The 27,746-nt window shown below is 43.7% G+C and overlaps 1 protein-coding gene across 3 annotated transcripts in view; it reads right to left on the bottom strand.

Moving 5' to 3' along the window:
* The window catches only part of ENOX2 (ecto-NOX disulfide-thiol exchanger 2), a 363,942-nt gene that overhangs the window by 108,805 nt on the left and 227,391 nt on the right, over window positions 1-27,746 (bottom strand). For all 3 annotated transcript variants that reach the window (XM_030209544.1, XM_030209543.1, XM_030209545.1), the window contains 2 exons: window positions 27,511-27,625; window positions 10,003-10,187 (listed from right to left, as the gene is read on the bottom strand). In XM_030209544.1, coding sequence (XP_030065404.1) covers window positions 10,003-10,187; window positions 27,511-27,625 — 300 coding nt within the window. The remainder of the gene's footprint in view (window positions 1-10,002; window positions 10,188-27,510; window positions 27,626-27,746) is intronic.

Raw genomic sequence — 27,746 nt, 5'->3', positions numbered from 1 at the left:
TATTTTCTACAGAATAGACATTTTTGTGTTACCTTAGGTGAAGATATATCTGATTTGAAAAAGAGAAATACTTGAACACCCCAGGGTTCCTGCTTATCAGCTGTACTTTTCAACATATTTTTGTTACCATTATGCCGTCTATTGCTGAAATGAGGGGAGGTGTCAAGATGGCGGCATGGGTAGTGTAGTGAGTGCATCTCTCACCACTGCCGTCTTTTTTTGTGAATTCCGCTGAATCTTTATGTCACATGCCAAATGCAAAGGGGTGGTTAGAGCCGGTCCCTCACCAGCTAACACCCTGTCCCTGCTTCAGCTGAGTTTGGACCACTATGCCACCAGGATTCCCCACAGAACCAGAGTGAGGGTCCTGCCAAGTCTGCAGTTGGAGGAGTGGCTGCAGCCTTGGGCGCTGAGACATCTCTATTTTCTATGGCACCAGTAACACCACAGTGCCCGGCCACCTCTTTGGCGAGAGCATTGGACTCCCCTGGTACCGAAGCAGGTACAAGAGGAGCCTTTCTTGAGGGGCCCGACTCAGAGAAGTTTGCTGAAGACAGAGAAGGTAACATCGGATTGGAAGAAGAAGGTGGAATGATTCCTGTGGTGGTGATTCTTGATTCGATCTGGAAGGTTCTTCAGAGGCTGAAAGGTACTGTTTCCAAATCAACTTCTGAGATGTCAGCATTAGTGAGTAAAATGGATATGTTGGCAAAAACAGTCTCTGATATAAAGCAAGAAAATTCAACTCAATTGTTGGAAGTTTGGGAAGAAATTAATAATTTGAAATCTATACTTCATTAGTAAAAAATAACAACCTGATCCATAGGAAATTGGAATTTGTCGGGAATTCTATATCATCATGCTGTCTATTGAACTGTTTGAATTTCAGGCTTTATACCAATGACATCCAGCTTCTGCTTCCAATTGATAATACTGAGTAAAAATATTTTTGATAGAGTTTAATAATGTATGTTGTGGCTAGCTGGATGAAAGCAAACTGTCTGAAATTAAATGTAAGTAAAAACAAAGATATTGCCTTTGCCACCATTTGTTTCTTCTGATATACCTGGATTGTTTCATTTTGATGGGAGACGTGGAGGGGCATAATCGAACGGGGCGCCCAAGTTTTCCTGAGGGCGTCCTTGCTGGGGAAATCCGTATTATCGAATCAAGATGGGCGTCCATCTTTTGTTTCAATAATACGGTTGGGGACGCCCAAATCTCAACATTTAGGTCGACCTTAGAGATGGTCGTCCTCAGTTTTCAGCGATAATGGAGACTGAGGACGCCCATCTCAAAAATGACCAAATCCAAGTCATTTGGTCGTGGGAGGAGCCAGCATTCATAGTGCACTGGTCCCCCTGACATGCCAGGACACCAACTGGGCACCCTAGGGGGCACTGCAGTGGACTAACTGATGCACTAACTGAATGGAAAAAGGCATGCAGTGGTCACTAACCACCTCCCACCCCGAAAAAAACAACTTTAAAAGCTCATCTTTTTTCTTTTTAAAGAGTATGGGTGAAGGACCTCCTTCGCTATGCCTCTGTCCCTGCGACGGCAGTTGAGGACGTCCTTCGCTATTTATTTAGATTTTGCTCACACCTTTTTCAGTAGTAGCTCAAGGTGAATTACATTCAGGTACACTGGATATTTCTATGCCTCCGTCCCTGCAACGGCAGTTGAGGACATCCTTCGATATGCCTCCATCCCTGCGATGGCAGTTGAGGACGTCCAAAATGTGGATGTTTGTGAAAAGGACGTCCATGCCTGGATGTTTCTGTGAGAAGGACGTCCATGCCTGCTATGCCTCCAACACCCCCTTTATTTATTTGGATTTTGGATCATAAGTAGCAACAGTGGGATTTGAACTGGCCACCTCTAGATTGCAAGACCAGTGCTCTAACTACTAGGCCACTCCTCCCCCTTGAAATTTGGCTGCCCCTGTGGGGGGGGGGGGGGGCAGTTGAGGATGTCCAAAATGTTTGAAAGGATGTCCACGCCTTCGTTATGCCTCCACTGACACACACATACCTCCCCCCCCCCCAGGGACCTGCATACTGCCCCCCCCCACAGGAATGGCCAAATTTCAAGGGAGTGGAGGAGTGGCCTAGTGGTTAGAGCACTGGTCTTGCAATCCAGAGGTGGCTGGTTCAAATCCTACCGCTGTTACTTGTGATCCAAAATCCAAATAAATAAAGGGGGTGTCGGAGGCATAGCAGGCATGGACTTCCTTCTCACAGAAACATCCAGGCATGGACGTCCTTCTCACAAACATCCACATTTTGGATGTCCTCAACTGCCATCGCAGGGACAGAGGCATAGCGAAGGACATCCTCAACTGCCGTTGCAGGGACGGAGGCATAGAAATATCCAGTGTACCTGAATGTAACTCACCTTGAGCTACTACTGAAAAAGGTGTGAGCAAAATCTAAATTTATTTATTTATTTCAAATAAATAAATAAATAGCGAAGGACGTCCTCAACTGCCGTTGCAGGGACGGAGGCATAGCAAAGGAGGTCCTTCACCCATACTCTATAAAAAAAAAAAAAGATGAAAGTTTTTAAAGTTGTTTTTTTCAGGGTGGGAGGTGGTTAGTGACCACTGGGGGAGTCAGGGGAGGTCATCCCCGATTCCCTCTGGTGGTCATCGGGTCATTTAGGGCACATTTTGTGGCTTGAACGTAAAAAAAAAAAGCCCAAGTCGGCCAAGTGTTCATCAGGGACACCCTTCTTTTTTTCATTACCATTTGAGGACGCCCATCTGTTACGCACGCCCCAGTCCCACCTTCGCTACGCCTCTGGGGAACTTTGGTCATCCCCGCGACGGGAAGCAGTTGGGGACGCCCAAACTCTGCTTTCGATTATGCCGATTTGGGCGACCCTGAGAGGACGCCCATCTCCCAATTTGTGTTGAAAGATGGGCGCCCTTCTCTTTCGAAAATATATTGTTAATGATTTAAACGAACTGGGTGAAATTGTAAATTCCACCTTGAGTATGAAGTTGCATATACAGAAAACTGAAGGATGTTTTCTTTAAATTGTGATTGATAAGACGCTTAAAGAATTTACTAACTCCCCAATTCTATTTTGACATATGGCGACCAGAATTGAACGCAATACTCAATGTGTGGACGCACTGTAGAGCATAATAACTATTCTTGGCCTTATTTTGCATCCATTTCGTATTAATTCATAGCATCCTGTTTGCTTTTTTTGGCTACTGCCACATACTGGGCAAAAGATTTCAGTGTATTGTCTACAATGACCCCAAGATCTTTTTCTTGATTGCTGATTCCTAAGGTGAACCCTAGCATCAGGTAACTATGATTCACATTATTCTTCCCAATGTGTATCACTTTGCATTTGTCCACATTAAATATCATCTGCCATTTGGATGCCCAGCCTTCCAGGTCCCTAAGGTCTTCCTGCAATTTTTCACAATCTGCATATGTTTGAATAGTTTTGTGTCATCTGCAAATTTAATCACCTCACTCATCGTTGTTTTCCAGATCATTTATAAATATGTTAAATAGCACCGGTCCCAGTACAGATCCCTGCGGCTCTCCACTATTCACCCCCACCTCCATTGAGAAAAATGTCCATTTAACCCTCCCCTCTGTTTTCTGTCCAATAACCAATTCCTAAACAACAGAAGGATATTGCTTCCTATCCCATGACTTTTCAAAAGTGTTCTGAAAATCTAGATACACTACATCAGCCGGCTCACCTTTATCCATATGTTTATTCACAACGAAGCAAACTGGTGAGGCAAGACTTCCCTTGGTTGAACCCGTGCTGACTCTGTCTCATTAAAGCATGTTTGTCCATGTGCACCGTAATTTTATTCTTTATAACAGTTTCCACTATTTTCCCTGGCACTGAAGTCAGGCTTACTGGTCTGTAATTTCCTGATTATCCCTGGAACCCTTTTAAAAATTGGCATTACATTGGCCACCTTCAAATCTTCAAGGACTACGAACAGTTTTAATGACAGGTATCACTAACAGATCAGCAATTTCAAGTTTTTTCAGTACATAAGTACATAAGCACTGCCATACTGGGAAAAGACTAAGGGTCCATCAAGCCCAGCATCCTGTCTCCGACAGCGGCCAATTCAGGCTTCAAGAATCTGGCAACCCCCCCCCCCCCCCAAAAAAAAAAAAAAAAAAAAAATTAATAATGTTCAATGGACTTTTCCCTCAGGAATCTGTCAAAACCCTTGGACACATGCCATCTGGTCCTGGTGCTTTACTACTTTTTAATTTGTCGATTTGGCTTAGTATTTCTTCCTTACATCCACAATTTACGCAGCTTTTGAGGAGCAATTTTATAAAGAAACATAGGTACCTACATATCTGTATAACCTAGGTTTAAAATAGGCACCTAATTGACCTTCCAACTTAGGCAACCTATTATAAAATTACTCTCATTGTGCTGATATTCAGTGCTACCAGATAACGATATGTTTAAGTATGCCTGCACAAATAGCTACAAAAAATCCACAAAGCGCAGAACAGCTGACCTTACTTAAACAGATAACTTACATGTTAAGTCTAGGATCACCTATTGAGCCATTCTACTTAAATGGATATGCCAGCTGAAAATCCAGCATTTGAGATATGAGGATGACTTATATGCTTATCTTTATGTGGGGGGCCACCCCACTGAATACTAAGATCAAGTGCTACAGCAGAAGCTGGTTAGCAGGAGGATGTCCTGCTCAAAAAAGTTTTCCTAGGGCAGTGATCCTTAATGTAAGGCCCATAAATGATCATTGTCTTATACTACCTAACCCCCCCCAAAAGGTTTGCTGGGAGTTCATAGGGCAGAGCGTATTTTTCTTCTTTAACACCAGCTCTGTGGAACCATCTTCCCTTGCCACTACACGGAGAATGATCTTACATAAGTATTGCCATACTCGGAAAGACCAAAGGTCCATCAAGCCCAGCATCCTGTTTCCAACAGTGGCCAATCCAGGTCACAAATACTTGGCAAGATCCCAAAAAAGTACAAAACATTTTTATCCCAGAAATAGTGGATTTTCCCTATTAACCACTTAATAATGGTCTTTAGGAAGCTGTCCAAACCTTTTTTAAACTCCGCTAAGCTAACCGCCTATACCACATTCTCTGGCAATGAATTCCAGAGTTTAATTACATGTTGAGTGAAGAAAAATGTTCTCTGATTCTTTTTAAATTTACTACATTGTAGCTTCATCGCATGCCCATAGTACTAGTATTTTTGGAAACCATAAACAGACGCTTCACATCTACCCGTTCAATGCCACTCATTATTTTACAGACCTCTATCATATCTCCCCTCAGCCACCTTTTCTCCAAGATGAAGAGCCCTAATCGCTTTAGCCTTTCCTCATAGGCAAGTCATCCCATCCCCTTTATCATTTTTGTCGCCCTTCTCTGCACCTTTTCTAATTCCACTATATCTTTTTTGAGATACGGCAACCAGAATTGAACACAATATTCGAGGTGTGGTCGCACCATGGAGCGATAAAAAGGCATTATAACATCCTTACACCTGTTTTCCATACCTTTCCTAATAATACCCAATATTCTATTCGCTTTCCGAGCCGCAGCAGCACACTGAGCAGAAGGTTTCAGTGTATTATCGACGACGACACCGAGATCCCTTTCTTGGTCCGTAACTCATAATGCGGAACCTTGCATGACGTAGCTATAATTCGGGTTCCTCTTTCCCACATGCATCACTTTGCACTTGCTCACATTAAACGTCATCTGCCATTTAGACGCCCAGTCTCGTAAGGTCCTCTTGTAATTTTTCACAATCCTCCTGCGATTTAACGACTTTGAATAACTTTGTGTCATCAGCAAATTTAATTACCTCACTAGTTACTTCCATCTCTAGGTCATTTATAAATATGTTAAAAAGCAGCGGTCCCAGCACAGACCCCTGGGGAACCCCACTAACTACTCTTCTCCATTGAGATACTGACCATTTAACCCTACTCTCTGTTTTCTATCTTTTAACCAGTTTTTAATCCACAATAGAACACTACCTCCTATCCCATGACTCTCCAATTTCCTCTGGAGTCTTCAATTGTCAAACGCCTTCTGAAAATCCAGATACACAATATCAACCGGCTCACCTTTATCCATGTTTGTTCACCCCTTCAAAGAAATGTAATAGATTGGTGAGGCAAGATTTCCCTTCACTAAATCCATGTTGACTTTGTCTCATTAATCCATGCTTTTGAATATGCTCTGTAATTTTGTTCTTTATAATAGTCTCTACCATTTTGCCCGGCACCGACATCAGGCTCACCAGTCTATAATTTCCCGGATCTCCTCTGGAACCTTTTTAAAAAATCGGTGTTACATTGGCCACCCTCCAATCTTCCAGTACCACGCTCGATTTTAAGGATAAATTACATATTACTAACAATAACGCCGCAAGTTCATTTTTCAGTTCTATTAGTACTCTAGGATGAATACCATCTGGTCCAGATTTGCTACTCTTCAGTTTGTAGAACTGCCCCAGTACATCCTCCAGGTTTACAGAGAATTCATTAAGTTTCTCCGACTCGTCAGCTTCGAATACCATTTCTGGCACCAGTATTCCACCCAAATCTTCCTCGGTGAAGACCGAAGCAACAAATTCATTTAATCTCTCCGCTATGGCTTTGCCTTCTCTGATCGCCCCTTTTACTCCTCGGTCATCTAGCGGTCCAACCGATTCTTTTGCCGGCTTCCTGCTTTTAATATACCTAAAAAATTTTTTACTGTGTGTTTTGGCCTCCAACGCAATCTTTTTTTTCGAAGTCACTCTTAGCCTTCCTTATCAGCGCTTTGCATTTGACTTGACATTCCTTATGCTGTTTCTTATTATTTTCAGTCAGTTCCTTCTTCCATTTTCTGAAGGATTTTCTTTTAGCTCTAATAGCTTCCTTCACCTCCATTTTTAATACACGGAATATATTTGGCCTGGGCTTCCAGGATGGTGCTTTTGAACAGCATCCACGCTTGATGTAAATTTTTGACCCTCGCAGCCGCTCCTATAAGTTTTTTTCACTGTTCTTCTCGTTTTATCATAATCTCTTTTTTTAAAGTTAAACGCTAATGTATTTGATTTCCTATGTATACTTACTTCAAAGCTAATATCAAATCCGATCATATTATGATCACTGTTATAAAGCGGCCCCAGCACCATTACCTCCCACACCAGATCATGCGCTCCCTCTAAGGACTAGGTCTAGAATTTTCCCTTCTCTCGTCGGCTCCTGTACCAGCTGCTCCATAAAGCAGTCCTTGATTTTGTCAAGGAATTTTACCTCTCTAGCGTGCACCGATGTTAATATCGGGGTAATTGAAATCACCCATTATTATTTTGTTGCCCGGTTTGTTTGCGTCCCTAATTTCCTTTAACATTTCTGCATCCGTTTGTTCATCCTGGCCAGGCGGACAGTAGTACACTCCTATCACTATCCTTTTCCCCTTTACACATGGAATTTCAATCCACAGTGATTCCAAGAAGTGTTTTGTTTCCTGCAGAATTTTCAATCTATTTGATTCAAGGCTCTCGTTAATATACAATGTTACGCCTCCACCAATTCGATCCACCCTATCACTACGATATAATTTGTACCCCGGTATGACAGTGTTCCACTGGTTATCCTCCTTCCACCAGGTCTCAGAGATGCCTATTATATCTAATTTTTCATTTAGTGCAATATATTCTAATTCTCCCATCTTATTTCTTAGGCTCCTGGCATTCGCATATAGACAATTCAAACTATGTTTGTTGTTCCTATATACATCATGCTCAGTACTTGACAGTATTAATCTGCAATCTTTTGTCTGCTTTTTATTTAAGGACACCTGATCTACTATGGTCTCTTTTGCAACCTGACTATCAGGATACCCTATCTTCCCTGTTTTGGTGATATCTTTGAAAGATACCTTATCCCGAACCATGCACTTTTGAGCGACTGTTGGCCTTCCCCCCCCGTTTCTACTTTAAAAGCTGCCCTATTTCCTTTTTAAATGCCGATGCCAGCAGCCTGGTCCCACCCTGGTTAAGGTGGAGCCCATCCTTTCGGAATAGGCTCCCCCTTCTCCAGAATGTTGCCCAGTTCCTAACAAATCTAAAACCCTCCTCCCTGCACCATTGTCTCATCTACGCATTGAGACACCGGAGCTCTGCCTGTCTCTTGGGCCCTGCGCATGGAATGGGTAGCATTTCAGAAAATGCTACCCTAGAGGTTCTGGATTTCAGCTTTCTACCCAAGAGTCTATATAAGCACGCAACTATGGAACGCATTACCGAAAGCCATAAAGACAACGCAGGATCACCTCAACTTCCGGAAATCACTAAAGACCAATCTGTTCGAAAAGGCATACACTACTGATCCAACTTAAGTAAATGAACTCAGCAACACAACGAAACCATAACCTGTAATGAAGAATATGTCACTCTTCTTCTCTTGATTCTCTAATGTACCACCACTCTGTATTTGTTTCATCACCGGAGGTGGCTAACACCTCACGGTACGGTATTTAAGCCACAATGAGCCTGCAAATAGGTGGGAAAATGTGGGGTACAAATGCAAATACATTTGGCTTCCAGAACCTCTCTCCCAGAAGGTTAGGTCTGGCCTGAAGACCTATTTGTTTACGGACTTGGGTATACTGGGGCTGGATTTCTGTGAGTAGAGTTGTGAATTGTTGTTCTCCAGTTTACGCTGTTTGGTGTTATTGTGCCATTCTTTCCTATTATAATTATGGTGTTCCTTCATAACTTTGTTTTTTAGGATGAGTAACCTCTTTGACCTGCATATCATTAAAGGCAGTCTAGGAAATGCAAATATTATTATTAATCTTAAGCCAATGGCACCTCCTGTGATTCTCTAAAGCAGCCTCCGGAGGAGTAGCCTAGTGGTTAGTGCAGTGGACTTTGTTCCTGGGGAACTGAGTTTGATTCCCACTGCAGCTCCTTGTGACTCTGGGCAAGTCACTCAACCCTCCATTGCCCCTGGTACAAAGTAAGCACCTGAAGACATGTAAACCGCTTTGAATGTAGTTGCAAAATTCTCAGAAAGGCGGAATATGAAGTCCCATTTCCCCTTTCCCTTCCTGCCTTTTCTTTGGCCTGCAGGAGAAAAAAACCCCAAAAGACAGCCTGTAGCTGCAGAGCAGAGAGCAGTTTTTTAAAATGTTTTCTGTGTTACAGCACTTCTCCCAACAAAATCGTATTCCCTCTCTTCCATGGTCAGCTCAGGGCATTACTGTGGCCAGGGGTGGAGCACTGATGTACTGATCAGGCATGTCACATGACATGGAGGCTTTGGGCCTTCCAGAAGTAAAATTGACAAACTGTGCAGTCACCATGCAGCTTCCCCAGTTTTCACTGCTGTTCAGCAGGACATAGTACTAGAACAGAGGTCAAACCAAACTGACAGGCAGCATTATAGTGTAGTTTCATGTAAGCTCCTGGTCCTATGCCTCTATCAACTGCATCCACTTTACTGCTTTACTTGCATAAAACAAAAAAATGTTTTTAGGGCAGTACCATAGATTCCTAATTCAAAGCCTCACATAGCTGCAGTTGGGCCCTGCCTCCATGTCTTGGGAAACAGGCCATGTAGTAAGACATCGCTCGATGCCATGGTGGCAGGCAACGGTCCAGCATATATCAATATTTAGCTCTGGCGGCAGTTGTATACACTGCCTGTACCTAAATCAGGACTTATATTGGAATCCTGCAGAGTGTCAAAAAGAAAAAAAAACAAACCAAACTAGATATTCCATGTGCTCTATCGGGTAACCTGAGCAGGCACGATCCTGAAAAGCAGAAAAGTATCCCAGCATATGTCAATTATACAAGATGTAAGACCTGCCCATAATACCATATTTAATTGGCTCTTATTCCTAAACTAGTGTTAAAAGCTGACCTGGGTACATATGGGCTTAATATTTACCATTAATGGCCTCTGAAATTTGGAAGTTGTAGTCTTGCTGTCTTTACCTGCTGCATTCCTTGTAATGCCTGTTTCAGTATTTTCAGCTGTTCATCCCTAGTGACATCTTCATCACTGCGGTTCACATTCCCTTGTTCCTGTTTCAGCAACTCTACTTCATTTCTATAGGCATCTAGCTGCCAACGCAGGCTGTCATTTTCTTCTTTCAGTGCATCTGCTTGTGCCTGCAAAGCTAGAAACACACTAATAATGTAGGATAGTATAGAGATGAAAGTATAAACCCAGTAAGATGTGAGCTACTGAAAATAGGTAATGTACAGATTCTATTATCTATGTTAACACTGTAAAGGATTAATATAACCTTCCGGCAGTGCTGAAGCCAAACTCACTGCAGTCCTAGTGGTGTTAAAAATTGCTTCTAGACCTAAAAGGGCCAGTTTCAATGTCTTCACATATTAAAGTGCTGTTCCAAATTAAGAAAAGTGTTCTGATGCAAAAAAGGTAGAAATAACTGATACAAAAAATATTTCTTTCAGAACTACAGTCACTCAAGCTATCTTCACCCTGGAAACAAACCGAGAGGCTTGAACAGTCTTCCTTTTGGGGAAAAGGGGACACACTCCCACTTGAAAAGAACACAGCAAAGGAACAAGCTCTCTATTTATGTGTGAAAAGATAAATCCTTTCCATTGAAAAAAAGATGAGAAGTGGTTAAGTTTTCCAGCAAAGTCAGCATCTAAAATACCTCTACTCAAACCTCTCTCAGAATAAACTCTTAGGGCTCCAGCTGTGAGGCTCATATGAATCCCCACAATACAATGAAATATGTTTTACAGGTTAAATGTAAAGATCTCGTTAGATGCAGTTTGCGATAGCCATTTTGAAAGGCGAGCCCGAATGGGCAGGAGCAAATGGGGATTGCTGAGGCCCCAAACCTCACCTCTGGATCACCAGGATTTCAAAAGGTATACCTAAGGGAAGCCTACCTTGGTTGGAGATCCAGGAGCAAGGAGGTGGATACAGTTCGGAAGGGTGGGCAGGGTGCCTGCGCTGAGTGTGTCTGCCTGGCAGGCAGAAGGAGGAATGCAGAGTGAGTCTCTATAGTATCCAACTTTTCAGTTATCCAATTACCTGTCAGTTCTGTTTAAGTCGGAAAATCAAAAATCTACTGTATATCTATGTTATTTGAATGTTCTTCCATATTATGGTAGTGCTTGTATTGTACTGACATTTATCATATTTCTGTTATATGATTGGTCTACAATACTATTAAATTTTTATATTTGATACTGTTTTATGTTAGTTCCGTTACTATGTTTCAATTTGCTGTTTCCAAGTTTACCTCATTGACTGTATTTATGCTTATATTTGGTCATTTTACTAATTTAAAAAACAAAACACATACGTCATATACACACAAATGTTGCCACTGCTCCTTTAGTATCTCATTTTCATCAGAGAGCTCATGCTTACTTAAGTGATTTACAACTGATCACATTCCACCTTTAACACTGAAAGGTGACAGATTCCATAGATTTGCAATCCATGAACAATTCTGGATATCTGAACTGCAAGCTACAGGGATGGGAGGTCTTTAATGATGCTATTGAATGGATCAATTATTTGACCTTTTTCTTTGTTTAGTATCTGTACATTGCTCTGCAAGATTCTCTTTTTGATAAAGTTATTTAATTGGGTACATGATGGCATCATTACTCATGTTCCATTTTTGTTTCATGGTCCAGTACATATGTAGGCATTTCAATTTAAATGGTAATCCTTTCCTCACAATACTTGGTTGATGGCGCAAAGGATTTTGCTTGAATGATTGCATGAAGACAATGGCAGTGTGTGACCCTACTTTTGATCCCTGAAGCAGTTTTCGACATGAGGCACCAAAATCTACAAATCACATTAGCACATTTTTTGAATTTTAGATAGGCTGCATGTTTTAAATGACTTATTACAGCACACTTATATGAGACAATGGCGATACTTTGGGTGTAAGGAGACTGATGATGCAGGTTTACCTTTAAGCTTCACTACAGTGGTATGTTCCACTTTAAGCTATAGAGTTTAGGCTTATTCAGCAGTTAGAGACTGCATCCCTGATTTTATTATACTGATACTCCCTTATAATAATTAATATATAGTGTCAGCAGAAGTTCATCTTGATGTTTCACACAGACTTAGTGCTTATTTGCATGGGAATATCGATATTGTATAGTTTGCAACAATCATTTTCCATGTTGGATTTTTTTCTGGTGTTCTTTGGCAAAAGCACAAAGGATCAGCTGTTCTCTCTGTATACGGGTAAACTGTGTGTTTAGTTCCATAGTGTATATACTTTTACATTCTCATGGAGATGTTAGAGAAGCAGGGTTAAGGGAGAAGGAATGCACAGAACACAGGAAAACACAGAGAAGGCTACTAACTAGATTGGCACCACTGTACTAATTTAATTACTCCCAGGAAATCACCAATACTGGACCTGTGCAATTGTACATTACGTTGGTTTATGGTATTTTTATTTTTCTGATGTACTTAACAACTAACTTAGTGATGGGGCCTGATGGGATATATCTAAGGGAACTCAAGGAAGTCTGAGAAGTTGACAGCTCTGCTGTCTGATCTTTTCAATGCTTCTTTAGTCTGGAATGGTCCCAAGACGTGAGAAGGGCAGATGTGGTCCTTCTGCACAAGAGCGGAAGTAACGAGGAGGTTGGGAATTGCAGGCCTGTTAGCCTGACCTCAGTGGTGAATAAACCAATGGAAACGCTTCTAAAGCAGAGAATTGTGAGGTTTCAAAAATCAAATGGACAGCAAGACCAAAGGAGCATGGTGTTACTAGAGGCAGGTCTTGTCAGACAAATCTGATTAATGTTTTGGACTGGGTGACCAAACAGTTATGGGAGGGGTGCTAGATGTAGTGTGCTTATATTTTAGCAAAGCCTTTGATACGGTTCTGCTTAGGTGACTGATAAATGAATGGAGTGCCCTCGGTACGAGTCCTGAAGTGACTGACTAGGTTAAAAGCTGGTTAAATAGGGGAGAAAGCGACGTCACGTTGCCTAATGGCTGCTTGATTCTGGGGCTCCGTTGCTTCCCCACCTTTAATTAGCATCATCTACCTTTATCACCCTCAAAGATTGCAGTTTGTTAGAGCCGGAGCTTGGGGGAGCTCAGCTGGATTGTTTGTGGTGAGCAAGTTGGAGGATGTCTGTGGCCAAGAAGGACAGCGTGAGGCAGTCAGCCAAAGCGGTGGTGAAGGCTCCGCGTCACCATGTTTCCCCTTCACGCTCCGACTTCTCGTCGTCGGAGGTCTGCCCCGTAGCTCCAGTACAGAGTTTTCACGCTGATTTGGCGAAAACGCTAGCTGGTATCAGAGAGGATATTAAATCCTCTAAAGAGATCCTGGAGAGGATGGACGCACTAAGTGTAGATCTCCACGAGCTGGGAGGTCGACTGGAGGAATTAGAGAACCGCATGGAGGGACATGATGAACAGCTGAGCAGTGTGGATTCGCGCCTAAAGAAACTAGCTGCAGCACACGAGGAACTCCAACATAAGCTAGATGATTTGGAGAACTGGGGAAGAAGGAACAACTTACGTTTGAGAGGTGTCCCAGAGGTGGGAGACAAAGAGGATGTCTCTACAATTGTTAAAGTGATCTGTGGTAAGCTGTTGGGGTCTGAGGAGATGGAAATAGACCGAGCACACAGGGCTTATGGCAAACCAGCCGGCAATTGTACAGTGAGATTTGCTGCCTTTCCTGTGAAAGAACAGATTCTACAGAGGGTGCGCGTCAGGTGTCTTCAGTGGATTACAATGATGCTCAGATAACAGTATTCCAGGACCTGTCTCAGTATACTCTCAGCCAGAGGAGGGTTATGAAACCTGTGCTGGAGGTCTTAAATCAGCAGAAAATTCCCTATAGGTGGGCCTTCCACAGTAAAACATAACACAAAAGGGGGGGGGGGGGGGGGGGGGGGGTAAGAGGCACCACATTCGTACTGTGGCTGAAGCTTGGAAGATTTTATCAGACCTCGGAGTGACTGCTGGGGATGCACCGGTGGTGTCTGACCCAATTGCGTCTGTGAAAGCCAAGCTGCAGAAATGGAAGAGATTGGAAGGAAAAGCTAAGAAAGTTGGGACAGCTACTTGAATAATTATGGGGACTAGTATCTAATTTCCAGTGGAGGGAGTTCTGATTGCTTCAGTGCTTTATTTAAGAAGATGTTTGTTTCTTCCTTTGTTGTAATTAGGGACTTGAGTATGGTTGTTTGTGCTATTGGAGTTAAACAGGGGTAGAAGGGTGAATGGTGGGGAGGGGATTTGAAGATGTTAGGTGTGGGTGTTGGGATTGAGTGGTCTTGGGGGGTTGGGTGACGCCATTTTCTCATAATTCCCAGGCGGAGTGGGAGATGGAATGTATATCCCAAGGAGGGGGTATTAGGCTTGGTGGTGAGAGACTTGTAGGGGGAGAGGGGGGGGACAAGTGGGTGTGGGGGTGAAAGGGTGTCAAAGGGCTCTTCCGATGTGCAGTGTGGAACATAGGCTAACATGTGGTAGTTTGACATAACAAGGGACCTAACATTTTTGTCTTATAATGTGAAAGGCCTTAACTTGCCACAAAACGCCAAAAATTATTTAAAGAATTATCTCATTTTCATCCACAGGTGGTATTTCTCCAGGAGACTCATTTGAGAAGGGAACATGAAAAGTTTTTATCGCATCCTCAATACTCATGTTTTCTGTGCATCTGCTTCAGATGGGTCTAAGACAGGGGTAGGCAACTCCGGTCCTCGAGAGCCGCAGGCAGGTCAGGTTTTCAGGATATCCACAATGAATATGCAGGAGATAGATTTGCAAGCACTGCCTCCATGAGGGAAGCGAGATAGGGAGGAGCGTTTCTTGATATTGAGTGTATTACTGGGGGATCAGGCAATATCATTGGTGCCTAATGAGGGGCAGAAAGCGTTCTTGACTAAATTGGTGGGACAATTTTCCTCCCGTTCTCAGGGTAAACTTATTATAGGGGGGGGGGGGGACTTCAATGCTACACAACATCCTGTGTTAGACAGGTTGGGTGCGGCTTCTGGGGTTGATGTTATGCTATCTCAAGCTTTGAACCGGTTTACTAGAGATCGTGGGCTATCTGATGTCTGGCGTGTCTCTCACCCGGGAGAGCGGGATTACTCATTTTATTCGCACCCTCACGATACTTACTTGCGGATTGACTATAGATTTGTGGACGTCTCCTTGATGTGTGAGGTGGACAGCAGGTATTGGTACGCCCACGATGTCGAATCATGCGCCAGTTTGGGTTGGTCTCCCTTCGCTTGCAGGGGAGCAGAGGGAGAAGAGGTGGTACCTGAATACAACTTTGTTGAAAGATGAGGAAATTTTGGCGGGGTATAGAACGACTTTACGCGATTATCTGGAACACAATGTTGGTTCGGGACCCTCTTTGGGGGTGGCTTGGGACGTGCTAAAGGCGGTTTTGAGGGGCTATTTCCTTCAAAAAGTTAGTTTTAGGGCGAGGCAGCAAAGGGCCGAGGTTGCTCAGTGTATGAATCAGTTAAATCTTTTAGCAGAAAGGCATAAACTTACTCATTCTGTCACAACCTTGAGGGAAATCCAGGGGCTTCGGTTGAAACTAGATCAAATATATTCGGATCAGTTAAAGTTCTTCCAGGATCAGCAGAGGCATTCACATTTTTTTTTAGTAGTAAGCCAAGTAGGGCTTTGGCGATAAAATTGAGGCAATCAAGGGTTGATAGGACTATTCTTAAAATCCGGTCTGGTGCAGGGGGTATGACGACGTGCTCTAAGCAGATTAGGGAGCGATTCCAGGAGTTTTATAAATCTCTTTATGCGTCGGATATTAAGCCAAAGCCTGAAGAGATATGTAAATTTTTGTCAGGTTGCTCTTTCCCTAAACTTACGGACGGGCAGCGGTCAGCTCTGGAAGCTCCAGTTTCGGTGGAGGAGGTTGCCAGGGTGATTAAGGCGCTCCCGGTGGCGAAGTCTCCTGGGTTGCATGGGTTGCCCAATGACTTTTATAAGGCTTTTAGAGGAGAATTGGCTCCTATTTTGGTAGAAATCAAACGATAACCTAGCAGGAGGGGAATTTTCTTCTTCTATGATGGAGAGCAGTGATTCCCAAGCCGGGGAAGGAGGTGACTGAGTGCGCCTCGTATCGCCCTATTTCAATCTTAAATTCAGATATAAAAATTTTGGCAAAAGTGTTGGCCAACCGGTTAGCTAAAGTTATGCCTCAGTTGATTCATCCAGATCAAACAGGATTTATCCCTTATAGGCAAGCAATGGATAATATTAGACGAATGGTTAACTTGGATCCATGTTTCCAAGAAAAAGACCTTACCAGTTTGTTAACTGGGCCTAGATGCTGAAAAGGCCTTTGATAAGAGTCCATTGGCCTTTTATGTTTCAAATGTTGGACAGCTTTGGAATTGGATCTGGATTTTGTAGATGGATCCAGGCCTTGTAAGCAGCGCCCAGGGCTTATGTGCGAATTAATGGTGGTAATTCACAGATGTTCTCGTTATCTTGATGGACAAGACAGGAATGTCCTCTGTCGCCATTGTTGTTTGCCTTAGTTATGGAGCCTCTTGCGATGTACATTAGGTCAGATCTGAACATAACAGGTATTCAGGTGGGTAACAGCAAATATAAGTTGGCGTTCTTTGCGGATGATGTGTTTCTCACTTTGACAAAGCCTTTAATTTCCCTTCCTAACCTAATGAAAGGTTTGTCGTTATACTCCGCAGTCTCCGTTTTCAAATTAAATGTGAGTAAATCAGAGGCTCTTGCGATTGGCATCCCCTCTCCAATCTTGGATTCGCTTCAGCACTCTCTCTCTCTTTTAAATGGGTAACGAAAGGTATAGTTTATTTGGGGGTTACGATTACTCATAATATATCTGAGTTGTTTTCCGCTAACTATCCTCCCCTTTTGAAGGCACTTTATAGGGACCTGGAGAAGTGGGATATGATTGACTTATCCTGGTTGGGTAGAATAGCGGTCCTGAAGATGAATGTATTGCCGCGGTTGATGTACCTTTTTCAGGTTCTTCCTATTAGGGTATCTAGGGCTTTTCTGAAGGGGGTGCAAGATAAACTGATCTGATTTGTTTGGGCCAACAAGTGTTCTCGGTTGCCAAGAGCTTTATTGTTTAAGGATAGGAGAAAGGGGGGTCTTGGGGTTCCGAACGTTAGGTGGTACTGTAGGGCGGCTCAAGCGTGAGCGGCTTTTGAGTGGTTTCATGATCATCCCCATAAGTTATGGGTGAAGCAAGCTGAGGTAGGCTCTTGTCCGCTTAGGGTCATGATGTGGCTTCCTCGTAAACACAGGTCTCTAGGTACGGGTCTGTGTCCATCGATATATTCTACTTTTTTCTATTGGGATGAGCTCTTTGATAGGCCGGATGCGGTGTTATCCAAGCTGTCGCCAATAACGTATAATCCTCTTTCCTCCTGGGGTTGGTATGGGGTCCTTTTTTCGCTGGGAATCCTTGGGATTGGTTTCTTGGGCCCAGCTGTTTGACGAAGGCAGGGTGATTTCATTCGAGTCTTTGCAGGAGCAGTTTCATATCTCGTCCACCGAGTTCTTTGCCTACTCTCAATTGAGGCATTTTGTTCTCTCCAAGGAGGTTCGGGTGGTTATATTGCGAGAGAATTCTTTCCTGGAGGATCTGTGCGAAGACTCCAAAACTACTAGGGGTCTTATTTCATGCTTGCACTCATTCCTACATAGGCAGATGGGTCCTAATTACGCCCATAGAGAGAGGTAGCATCAGGAATTAGGGGTGGTTATTGAGGAGGGAGATTGGGCCTATTTTGAAAATAATTGGTCTAAGATCTCTATTTCGGTTCCCTTCCAGGATAATGTGGTTAAAGTGCTCTACAGATGGTATCTTACTCCGGTCAGGCTCCACCATGTTTCCTGGAGTTTCACCACTTTGTTGGCATGGTTGTGGTCAAAGGGGTACGATGGGACATATTTGGTGGGTTTGTCCTAAAATCAGGGCCTACTGGAAAGCTATACATTGTAGATTGCAGCATTGGATCCAAAGACCAATAAAGTGGTCTCCTGAGTTTTTTATATTTTCCAAGAACCCCCAGGCCTAACTCGCAGGCGTTGCTGGTCCGGCAAGCAATGGTGGCGGCCAGAGTAGTGATTGCTGGGCAGTGGAAATCTAGGAAGGTCCCACACCTGTCGAGATGGCTAAACAAACTTTGGTTTCTTTGTGAAATGGAGAGACTTCGAGCAATTCGAAATCACACAGAGGCAAAATGGGAGGCGATATGGGAGCCCTTCTTGAAACACTGCACATATTAGGGGGGGGGGAGACTTGGAAGAGTTAGGTTGAGCGGAGGGGAGGGGGTGGGGAGATAAGAGTCTTGGGGATACAAAACTTATAAATACAGGGTCAGAGAGTATGTTTTCATTGGATTTGAATTCCAATTGGGGTTACTATGTACAGTTCTGTTTATCTTGAGTTCGATTAGGGGCTATGCTGTTAGATGGTTATCGTGGATTGTACACATCTATTTTCTGTATGTTCCTTATTGTAAAGGAATTTTGAGTTTCACAATAAAGACTCTTTATAAATTAAAAAAAAAAGCTGGTTAAATAGGAGATAGAGATGGTGATAAATGGAGTTCGCTTTGAGAAAAAGGATGTTATCAGTGGTGTGCCGCAGGGATCTGTCCTTGGGCCAGATCTTTTTAATATCTTTGTGAGCGATATTGAGGAAGGACTATCTGGTAAGGTTTGTCACTGAGGATTATAACAAACTGTGTAATAGCATAGCCACCCTAGAAAATGTGTATAATATGGAGGAAGTGACGTCACCGGACAACATGGTCGCTTACTAAAAGAGCTCCCGCTCCTCCACAGAGACAAATCGCTATAAAATCAAGCCCAACGCAACAAATCGAACAAGAATAGCGAGCAGATGTTAGCAGGCTCGAACCGGATTGTTGCGGAGAAAAACGGAAAGACAGCGACTATAGATTTCTCTCGCTTTGCCTTCCCCGGAGGAGTGCAGCACGGAAAAAACAAAATGGCAGAGACTCGTAAGTCCAAAGAAATGGCAGAGACGGAACCCCAGGCGGCACTACAAACGCTAGAAGGGCCTGGAGAAGAGATTCCCGCAAGCCTACAAACGTGGCTACAACAAATAAGCTCTGACCTCAAAGCACTCCGAACCGAGGTGGCAATGTTAGGTTCGGATCTACGAGGAGAAATCCGTGAGTTGGGAGCTAAACTAGAAGAGAGAGCGTCGTATGTGGAAGAGCATAACGAAACGCTGGAGTCCCTACAGCGCCAAGTGGACGACACCCGAGATGAACACCAAGGCCTCCTGGATAAGATTGAGGACTTGGAAAACCGAGGTCGCCGCAATAATCTGCGATTACAGGGTCTCCCAGAAACTCCAATATATCAAGATTGTGAGCAGGTGATACAAAAACTGGTCAGCAAACTATTGTCAACAAATGAAGATCACGTGCCAAGCGAGACAGTTCAGATAGAAAGGGCACATAGAGCGCTGGGCCCACTGCGAAATAATCAAGCTAAAGACATAATAGCCTGCTTTACCAGCTTCAAATTTAAAGAGCGGATTCTGAAAGCAGCGCGCCAAAATCCTAGCTTCACATGGGATTCATACACAATTGAAATCTACCAGGATCTAGCCGCAGCGACTTTAAAGCGAAAGCGACGAGGAGAACTCAGAACTTTTACAAGACACTTGAGAGAGCTCAAAATTCAATATCGCTGGCGACACCCCTTCACTCTGGCTTTTTATAAAGAGGGGAAACAGTACCAAGTGAGATCTCTGGCAGATGCGACAGCGATATGTCCGGAAATCAACCCAGGGCAAGAACAAGTGGAACCCGGGCCAGGAAAGAAAAATGCGCCACAAGCCCCTACACCGAAATGGCAAAGAGTGGGAAAGGGCCCACGCAGGCTCCAACGGCAGCAATCAGGAGTTCGGATCACATGAGAACTGTTAAACGCGATAGCAAGAACCTAATAAGAGACAAAAGACTGGCAAGAAGCGAATATGAGGACTTGGTTCTCTAAGTTTGCAGAGTTGTTTAGAAGTGTTAGAAAGTAGATGTTCTGTGGGGTGAGTTGTAAGTGGGAAACATGTTACTTCCTCCATTATTAGGCACTCAGTGGTTAAACAAGGGGTGCCACAAACAGAAGGGGAGGGAGGGGTGTGGGAAAAAAGACAAGGACGAAGGATGGACAAGGGGAGAGAAGACATTACATTAAAAGCACACAAAGGGGGAGGAGGACCCAAGATAGAAACACTAGGGCGTATACATTAATTTAAGATGGCAGATATAAACTGGTTAACCTTGAATGTGAGAGGGCTTAACATTCCCAGAAAGAGGCAGATGCTGTTCCGTGAGCTACTCAGGCTTCATATAGACATTGCATTAATACAGGAGACACACCTACAACCTAGATATGAGAGACTATGCAGCCATAGAAGCTATCCTACTATTTACTTTGCGTCCAATACTGACAACACCAAAAGCAAGGGAGTTTTAATAGCACTTCACGGCTCCAAACCATGGGACATTAAGAAAGTTCTCAGAGATAAAAAAGGTAGATACCTACTTATAATTATAGCACTGGCGGGGAAAACTTATACAGTCTTGAACATTTATGGCCCAAACACTAATCAGGGAGATTTTTTCTTGGAAATAGATCAACTACTCACCAGAAATATCGAAGGCTCCCTGCTAATAGGAGGAGATTTTAACCTTACTATGCATCCACAGTTAGATAACTCAACTGCCACTGCATGCTACTCGAGACATGATAGGCGTAAGTTGAATGACTTCATAACCCGCTGGCAGTTGATAGATTTCTGGCGTAGGGAAAACCCCACCACACGCAATTACACATATTACTCCTCAGTACATCAGACGTCTTCTAGAATAGATTTATGGCTCGGAGACCCTACATTCCTGAGTTGGGTAAAATCCCACCATATACTCCCACGCGTCTGGTCGGACCACTCCCCGGTAATATTACAGCTGAGAGGTCAATATACTAATGGGAGGGCCCGACCGTGGCGATTAGATGACGCGTTATTAGCTGACCCAGACAACATAGTTAGCATGGAGCAGCATATTAAAGAGTATATTCACTTCAATGACACAGGTGAAGTCTCCCCAATCACTTTATGGGAGGGCCTTAAGGCAGTGATGAGAGGGCATTTTATTGCCCTTCAATCCCAAGTATGGAGGAAACGTTGTGCTGAAGAAAAAAAATTGCGTAAGCAACTGTTAGAAATTGAACAAAAACAGCACAAGAAAGATAATCTAACAGAGTCAGACTTGCAAGTTCAACTCCAGACACTGCGGGCTAAAATACAAGAGCTTGAGCTGTCAGATATCTCAGAAAAAATGGAAAAAGTGAATCAGGCCAATTTTGAGTTTGGCAATAAGGCCAGTAAGTTGTTGGCACATAAGCTAAAACAACAGACAGCGAGAAATGGGATAGAGGGAATATGAGATGATAAGGGGGAATTTCACTCTGACCCTTACTACATTGAAACAGCTTTTAGAGATTATTACACACAATTAAATACCCCGGAATCGGACTCGGGACAAGAGGAAATAACAACATATTTAGAAAAAATTGAGCTTCCTAGGCTGTCTAAGGCAGCTGAGGAGGCTTTGTCGGGACCCATAGAGCTAGAAGAGATAGAACAATCTATTAAAAGCTTAGCCCCTAACAAAGCGACTGGCCCAGATGGGTATACAAATAAATTTTATAAAATCTTTGGAAAATTGTTGGCACCAATTCTATTAAGAGTTTTCAACTTTTTGGAGGCAGGAACAGGGCTACCACTGACATGGAACTCTGCAACTATAACAGTCATACATAAGCAGGGAAAAGATCCACAATTATGCAGTTCATACCGGCCCATTTCACTATTAGGTGTTGACAACAAAATATTCACAAAAACATTAGCAACTAGGCTTCAGGACCACCTCCATACACTAGTTCATGAGGACCAAGCGGACTTTGTGAAAGATCGCCAGACCTTTGATAATATAAGGAGAGCATTACAAATGATCCAGTGTGCACAGTTAGCCAAACTCCCACTGTGTGTGTTATCTCTGGACGCTGAGAAAGCATTTGATCGAGTTAGCTGGCCATTTCTCTTTGCAGTGCTGGAGAGGGTGGGTATCAGAGGCAAATATGCGGAGTGGCTGAGTTTAATCTACAAAAGCCCAGCGGCCTCAGTACGAGTTAACGGGTCACTATCCGAACCATTTCTGTTGCACAGAGGTACTAGACAGGGGTGTGCTCTGTCCCCGTTACTATTTGCATTGGTGATGGAGCCCCTAGCAATAAAGGTTAAAACAACACCCAAGATTAGAGGTCCCAGATGGGGGGGGGGGATTGGAGACGAAAATTGTCCTATTCGCAGATGATATCTTATTAACGCTAAAAGACCCTCTGAAAGCCTTCCCTAAATTGGAAGAAATAATACGAGCATATGGGGCGGTATCCGGCTTTAAAATTAACTTTGACAAATCAGAGGCACTGGATATCAATATGCCTGAGGAACAGCTTAACCAGTTAAAGTCTCGGTTTCCATACAGATGGGCAACCAAATATATTCGTTATCTGGGGGTCAACATTCCGCGCAGCGTAGAGGACTTGCTTCAAAGTAACTTTCCAAATGAAGTACAGGATCTTTTTCAGGAATTAGAGAGGTGGGAAGGCCTAACGATGTCGTGGATGGGACGTATAAGTGCTGTAAAAATGATAATCCTCCCAAAAATACTGTATCTCTTCATGGCACTACCAATCTCCTTGCCAGACTCCTTTTTAAAAGGCTTACAAAGGAAAGTGTTTTCCTATATCTGGAAAAAGAAACCGCCCCAAGTGAGAGCAGAAGTGATGTGTCAACCAAAAGATAAGGGGGGCATGGGGGTCCCTTCCTTTTATGCCTATTATCAAGCAGCGCACCTAAGAATATTAGCAATATGGATGCAGGATATAACTAAACCATGGGTTCAGCTGGAACAGGGATGGGTGGCGCCAATTCCACTGAAAGCTATCCCCTGGCTCCCAAAGCAACACTTGATAGAAATCACTAAAGATAGCCCAACTTTGCTTAAATGGCCCTTAACAGTTTGGGCTGGGGTCAGAGATAAATTCTTTCCTGAGCGGACATATTTTAAACATATGTTCCTGCGGTTCGCCCCCAAGTTTGGACCTGGGCTCATGGACCTCGCATACCGGGAGTGGGAGGCCATGGGTTTAACTGAGCTTGGTCAGATGTGTGAGGAGGGGGAAACAGCCTCCTTATCGGAGTTATACAAGGAACATGGGTTATCCCCATTGCAAGTCTTTCAATATTTTCAGGTTAGAGACTTTATCCGAAGGCGAGCTGGGGAGGAGCTGAAATTGACAGAGACACTTCTAGAGAAAGGGATCCATAACGGAGGAGGTAAAGGAAGTATAACTAGAATATATAAAGCATTGCTTTCATTTCACAACCCCATAGAATACTACTTAAAGAAATGGGAGATAGCATTGGGGGCCCAACCTGAACCATCACAATGGGCAAGGGCTATTAAATCTTTATTTAAGGTGTCGGTTTCAAGTGCAATGATGGAGAATGGGCACAAAATTTTATACAGTTGGTACTACACCCCAAGCCGTTTGGCAAAGATCTACAAGAAGGGCTCTGCCCTTTGTTGGCGACAATGTGGTGAAGTAGGGGATATGATCCATATATGGTGGACATGCAAACATGCACAAGATTACTGGACTGAAATCTTGGGATTTGTGCAGACTGTGATAGGATTTGAGTATCCTAGGAGTGTGGAATGTTGTCTCCTGCATTTTCGACCACCACGAATACAACGACAGATCCATCAGTTTGCTACACAAGTATTTGTGGCTGGTAAGCTACTGTTGGCGGCAGCATGGAAAAAACCATCGCTGCCGGGACTGCGGACTGTCTTAGCAAAACTTAAAACAATTCAACTTATGTCAAGACTCACAGCTATAAGGAAAGGACAAATTGCCCAACATCAAAGAATATGGGACTTGTATGACAAATGGTCTTCTGCCCAAATTCAATAACTCCTTATAAGAGACAGAAGGGAGAGCTGGGAGGGATGGAGGGAGGGAGGGGAGTAGGGGATTAAGAATGTTAAAGAGGCACAATCAATGTTGTAAAGCACTGTAATGATATATGAAGAATATATTGTATTTTATTGAAAAAGCATAAATAAATACTTAAAAAAAAAGAAAATGTGTATAATATGAGGAGTGATCTAGTTTGAAGAATGGTCCATAAATTAGAAACTAAGATTTAATGCATTTCAGCTGTAAAAATCCAAGGGAACGCTACAGTATAGGGGGTGAAGTACTTCTGTGTACGAAAAAAGAGCAGGCCTTAGGGGTGATTGTATCTGATGATCTTAAGGCCAAACAGGTAGAAAATGTGACTGTCAAAGCCAGGATGCTCAAGTGCATAGGAACAAAAGGCTTTGTAGCACTACATAACACTATAGCTTTGCTATACAGAATTATAGTATACTAGTTAAAAAAGGCCCGTTTCTGTCAGAAATGAAACGGGCGCTAGCAAGGTTTTCCTCGGAGTGTATGTTTGAGAGAGAGAGAGAGAGAGTGTGTGAGAGATGTAGAGTGTGATAGACAGAGAGTGTGTCAGAGACAGTGTATGTGCTAGACAGAGAGTGTGTGAGAGTGAGTGTGCACCCCCCCCATTGGTCTGAGGCCCCCCTTCCATCACCCATGTCCACCGACCCTCCCCTCCCCCCTGCAGCCACCCATGTCCAGCGACCCTCCTCTCCCCTCCGCCCCTGCAGCCACCCATGTCCAGCGACCCTGCTCTCTCAACTGCCCCTCCTTCATCCACCCAGGTTGTGTTTAACAAAATCTTCGTGGCAGGCAGGAAAGATCCATGTTCCTGCCTGCCTGCTGTTGGCGCTCCCCCGCTGCCTGCCGGATCGCTGTTGAAAATGGTCGCCGATACTTCCAATGGCGGTCTCGCGAGACTTCTGTTGAAGTCTTGGAGGCCGCCCTTGTAAGTATCGGTGGCCATTTTGAACAGCGATCCGGCATCGGTGGAGCGCCAGCAGCGGGCAGGCAGGAACGTGGATCTTTCCTGCCTGCCTCGAAGATTTCGTTAAACACAACCTGGGTGGATGAAGGAGGGGGCAGGTGAGAGAGCAGGGTCGCTGGACATGGATGGCTGCAGGGGGGGCAGGGGGAGAGGAGGGTCGTCGCTGGACATGGGTGGCTGCAAGGGGGCAGGGGGAGAGGAGGGTCGCAGGACATGGGGGGCAGGGGAGAGGAGGGTCACTGGACATGGGTGGCTGCAGGGGGAGCAGGGTCGGTGGACATGGGTGGTTGCAGGGGGGGATGTGCCGGGGGGAGGGGGGTTTCTTTGTTTTTGTGCTTGTAGTTTTTTGATGTGCCGCACCCTGCCACTTGCTCCGAAGTGGCAGGGAGCGGCCCGCGTGTTTCCCTACTCCTGCCCTTGCCTTGGAATCAGCTGTGAGTGACGTCATCCTGGCTACGGAGCCTAGCTCAGCAACTCCAGGACCCACGGACACAGGCAGTCCCACATTAGAACGTTGGTGGTGAGAATTATTATATATAGCATGGCACCATAAGAACCTGGCTCATTAAAGCATCCAGATACATGTTGGGCTAAAAGCCTCTTACAGAGTCTGAAGGCATTTCAGCCAAGTACTTCTGGAATTCTCCTGCAACTATATGGATGACACCTGTATGATACAAGTGGGACATCTGTTGTGATAAACATTTGGGGCCCGTGCATCAACAGCAAGGCTAGTATTCATGCCCTAAACCAGATGGAGTCTGCGACCCCTGTATAAATAGATGCTGGAAACCTAAGGTAAGGGCTGCTGCTGACTTTCCATCGGTCCAGATCTGCAGCCATCATGTCATCTAACACCGCCAAAGTGATTCTATTTCACTTTTTTTGACTGCCAGTCTATCTGTGTAGGCGCTAATGACAGTTTGTGACTGAAAACCCTGGTTAGACTGCCTAACTCTCTGTGAGGGACACGCTGTTTTTGGTATCATGATTTTCTTGCTCCTGATGTCATCTAACATTGCCAATGTGATTATTTATTGACATTATCAGCGGTGGTTTGTATGGTGGCAGCACGAACAAACAGCAGGTCTCGCTCCTTGGGTAAGCTCCAAGGGGTGAATTACTCACAAGTTCAGTATGCTTACTCTGTTTACTTTACACAATTGCTGTTTTTTTCTCATCCCATTTTAGTAATTTCCTTCATTGGTCCCTGCACAGATTACCAAGTTAGAATGTTTCTTCCAATTCCAACACTTTGGGGTCATCGACTATTGCCTCTCTGATTCTTCTCCAGTTCTCAGCAGGTCAGTAATTTAATCCATTGCTGCAGTTTATCAACCCCTATCCAGATGTTTTTTCTATCCTGTGGTCTTTTATACTTTAGATTGATCCATTCTAAAACCAATCTTATTTTACTCGGTTCTAACCTTAGATTTCTTTGCCTAATGGAAATCTGACTACAGTCCGGCGAAGAAGCTTCTCTGACTCTCTTCCCCCTCTTTACTCAGTTTTCTACTTGACTAGGCTGTGAAAGAGGGGCAGGAGGCTCGCATTTATCTCCTCCAAGACTACAATGGCCAAAGAACTTACATCCCTTAACCTTCCATACCCAGAGTTGATGATAGTTGAATTTAATACCAAGCCACCATTTCATTTACTTTTATTCTATTGTCTCTCTCCCTCTGTACAGATGACTAGGAATTTATCCACAGCCGATGCTGAATTTAATAATGTTTTAATTCTCGGAGATTTCAATCTCCATCTGGATATGTGCTGTGATCACAGAGCCCTCCGTTTTCTCAATTTCCTTTTTGATTTAGACTGTACCTAACACATCTCCTATCTTACTCAAGTTGCAGGTCATTATCTTGATCTTGTTATTTCCTCTTCTATTGAATCCACTTGGATAAGCAATCTTTTTCCAAGTCTGCTTTACTGTCAGCAACATGGGGAAGAAGCACAGTTCACAGTAAATAAAGGAAGGACATCAGGGTTTATGTAGACATGTCTTCTGCCATTGTGTGTGCTGCTTGCTGCTGCTGTCCTCTTGGAGCCACAGTCCTGCTTGCACCAGCCCAGTGACATATCTCCCAGTTGAGAAGCGGTGCTCTAACCACTAGGCTACTACTCCAGGTGCTATCATTTTCAGAGACAGGAAAAATATTATCAGTGAGGGTGTTATTTCAAGTGCAGTAGGTGCTAGCCTTAGTCTGGAAAGGTATTAGTAAAGTTCAGAGAAACAATTCAATGTATTATGACAAATATCAGGCACCTACATAAAATATGTTTTGGAATCTCCACTATTGTAGAAAGCTTAGGAGCCCCAATCCTTCTTCATTACATATGCTGTAGGAACAAATGTATCTTTAGAGACAATGGGGAAACGTTTTACCTGATTCTTCAGTTTCTTTGGCTTCAGCAGGATTTTCAAGTTCATCATCAGACATTTCCATTTCTTCTTCTCTCCGGACACCCATCAGCTCTTGACTATGAATGTTACGAATCTCCTATTGATCAAAAATTGGTTAGAATGAATTGCAATCTGCAGTTCTGAAGTTTGGCTGGCTCAATAAGGCATCCAGTTTGAGATGAAAATACATCCTATTATGCCCAGATTTAAACATTTTT

This window comes from Microcaecilia unicolor, chromosome 7 (genome assembly GCF_901765095.1).
Source record: "Microcaecilia unicolor chromosome 7, aMicUni1.1, whole genome shotgun sequence".
Lineage (NCBI taxonomy): Eukaryota > Metazoa > Chordata > Amphibia > Gymnophiona > Siphonopidae > Microcaecilia > Microcaecilia unicolor.
Note: the sequence above shows the minus strand (reverse complement) of the source record. Positions and strands in the feature narration are given on the sequence as shown.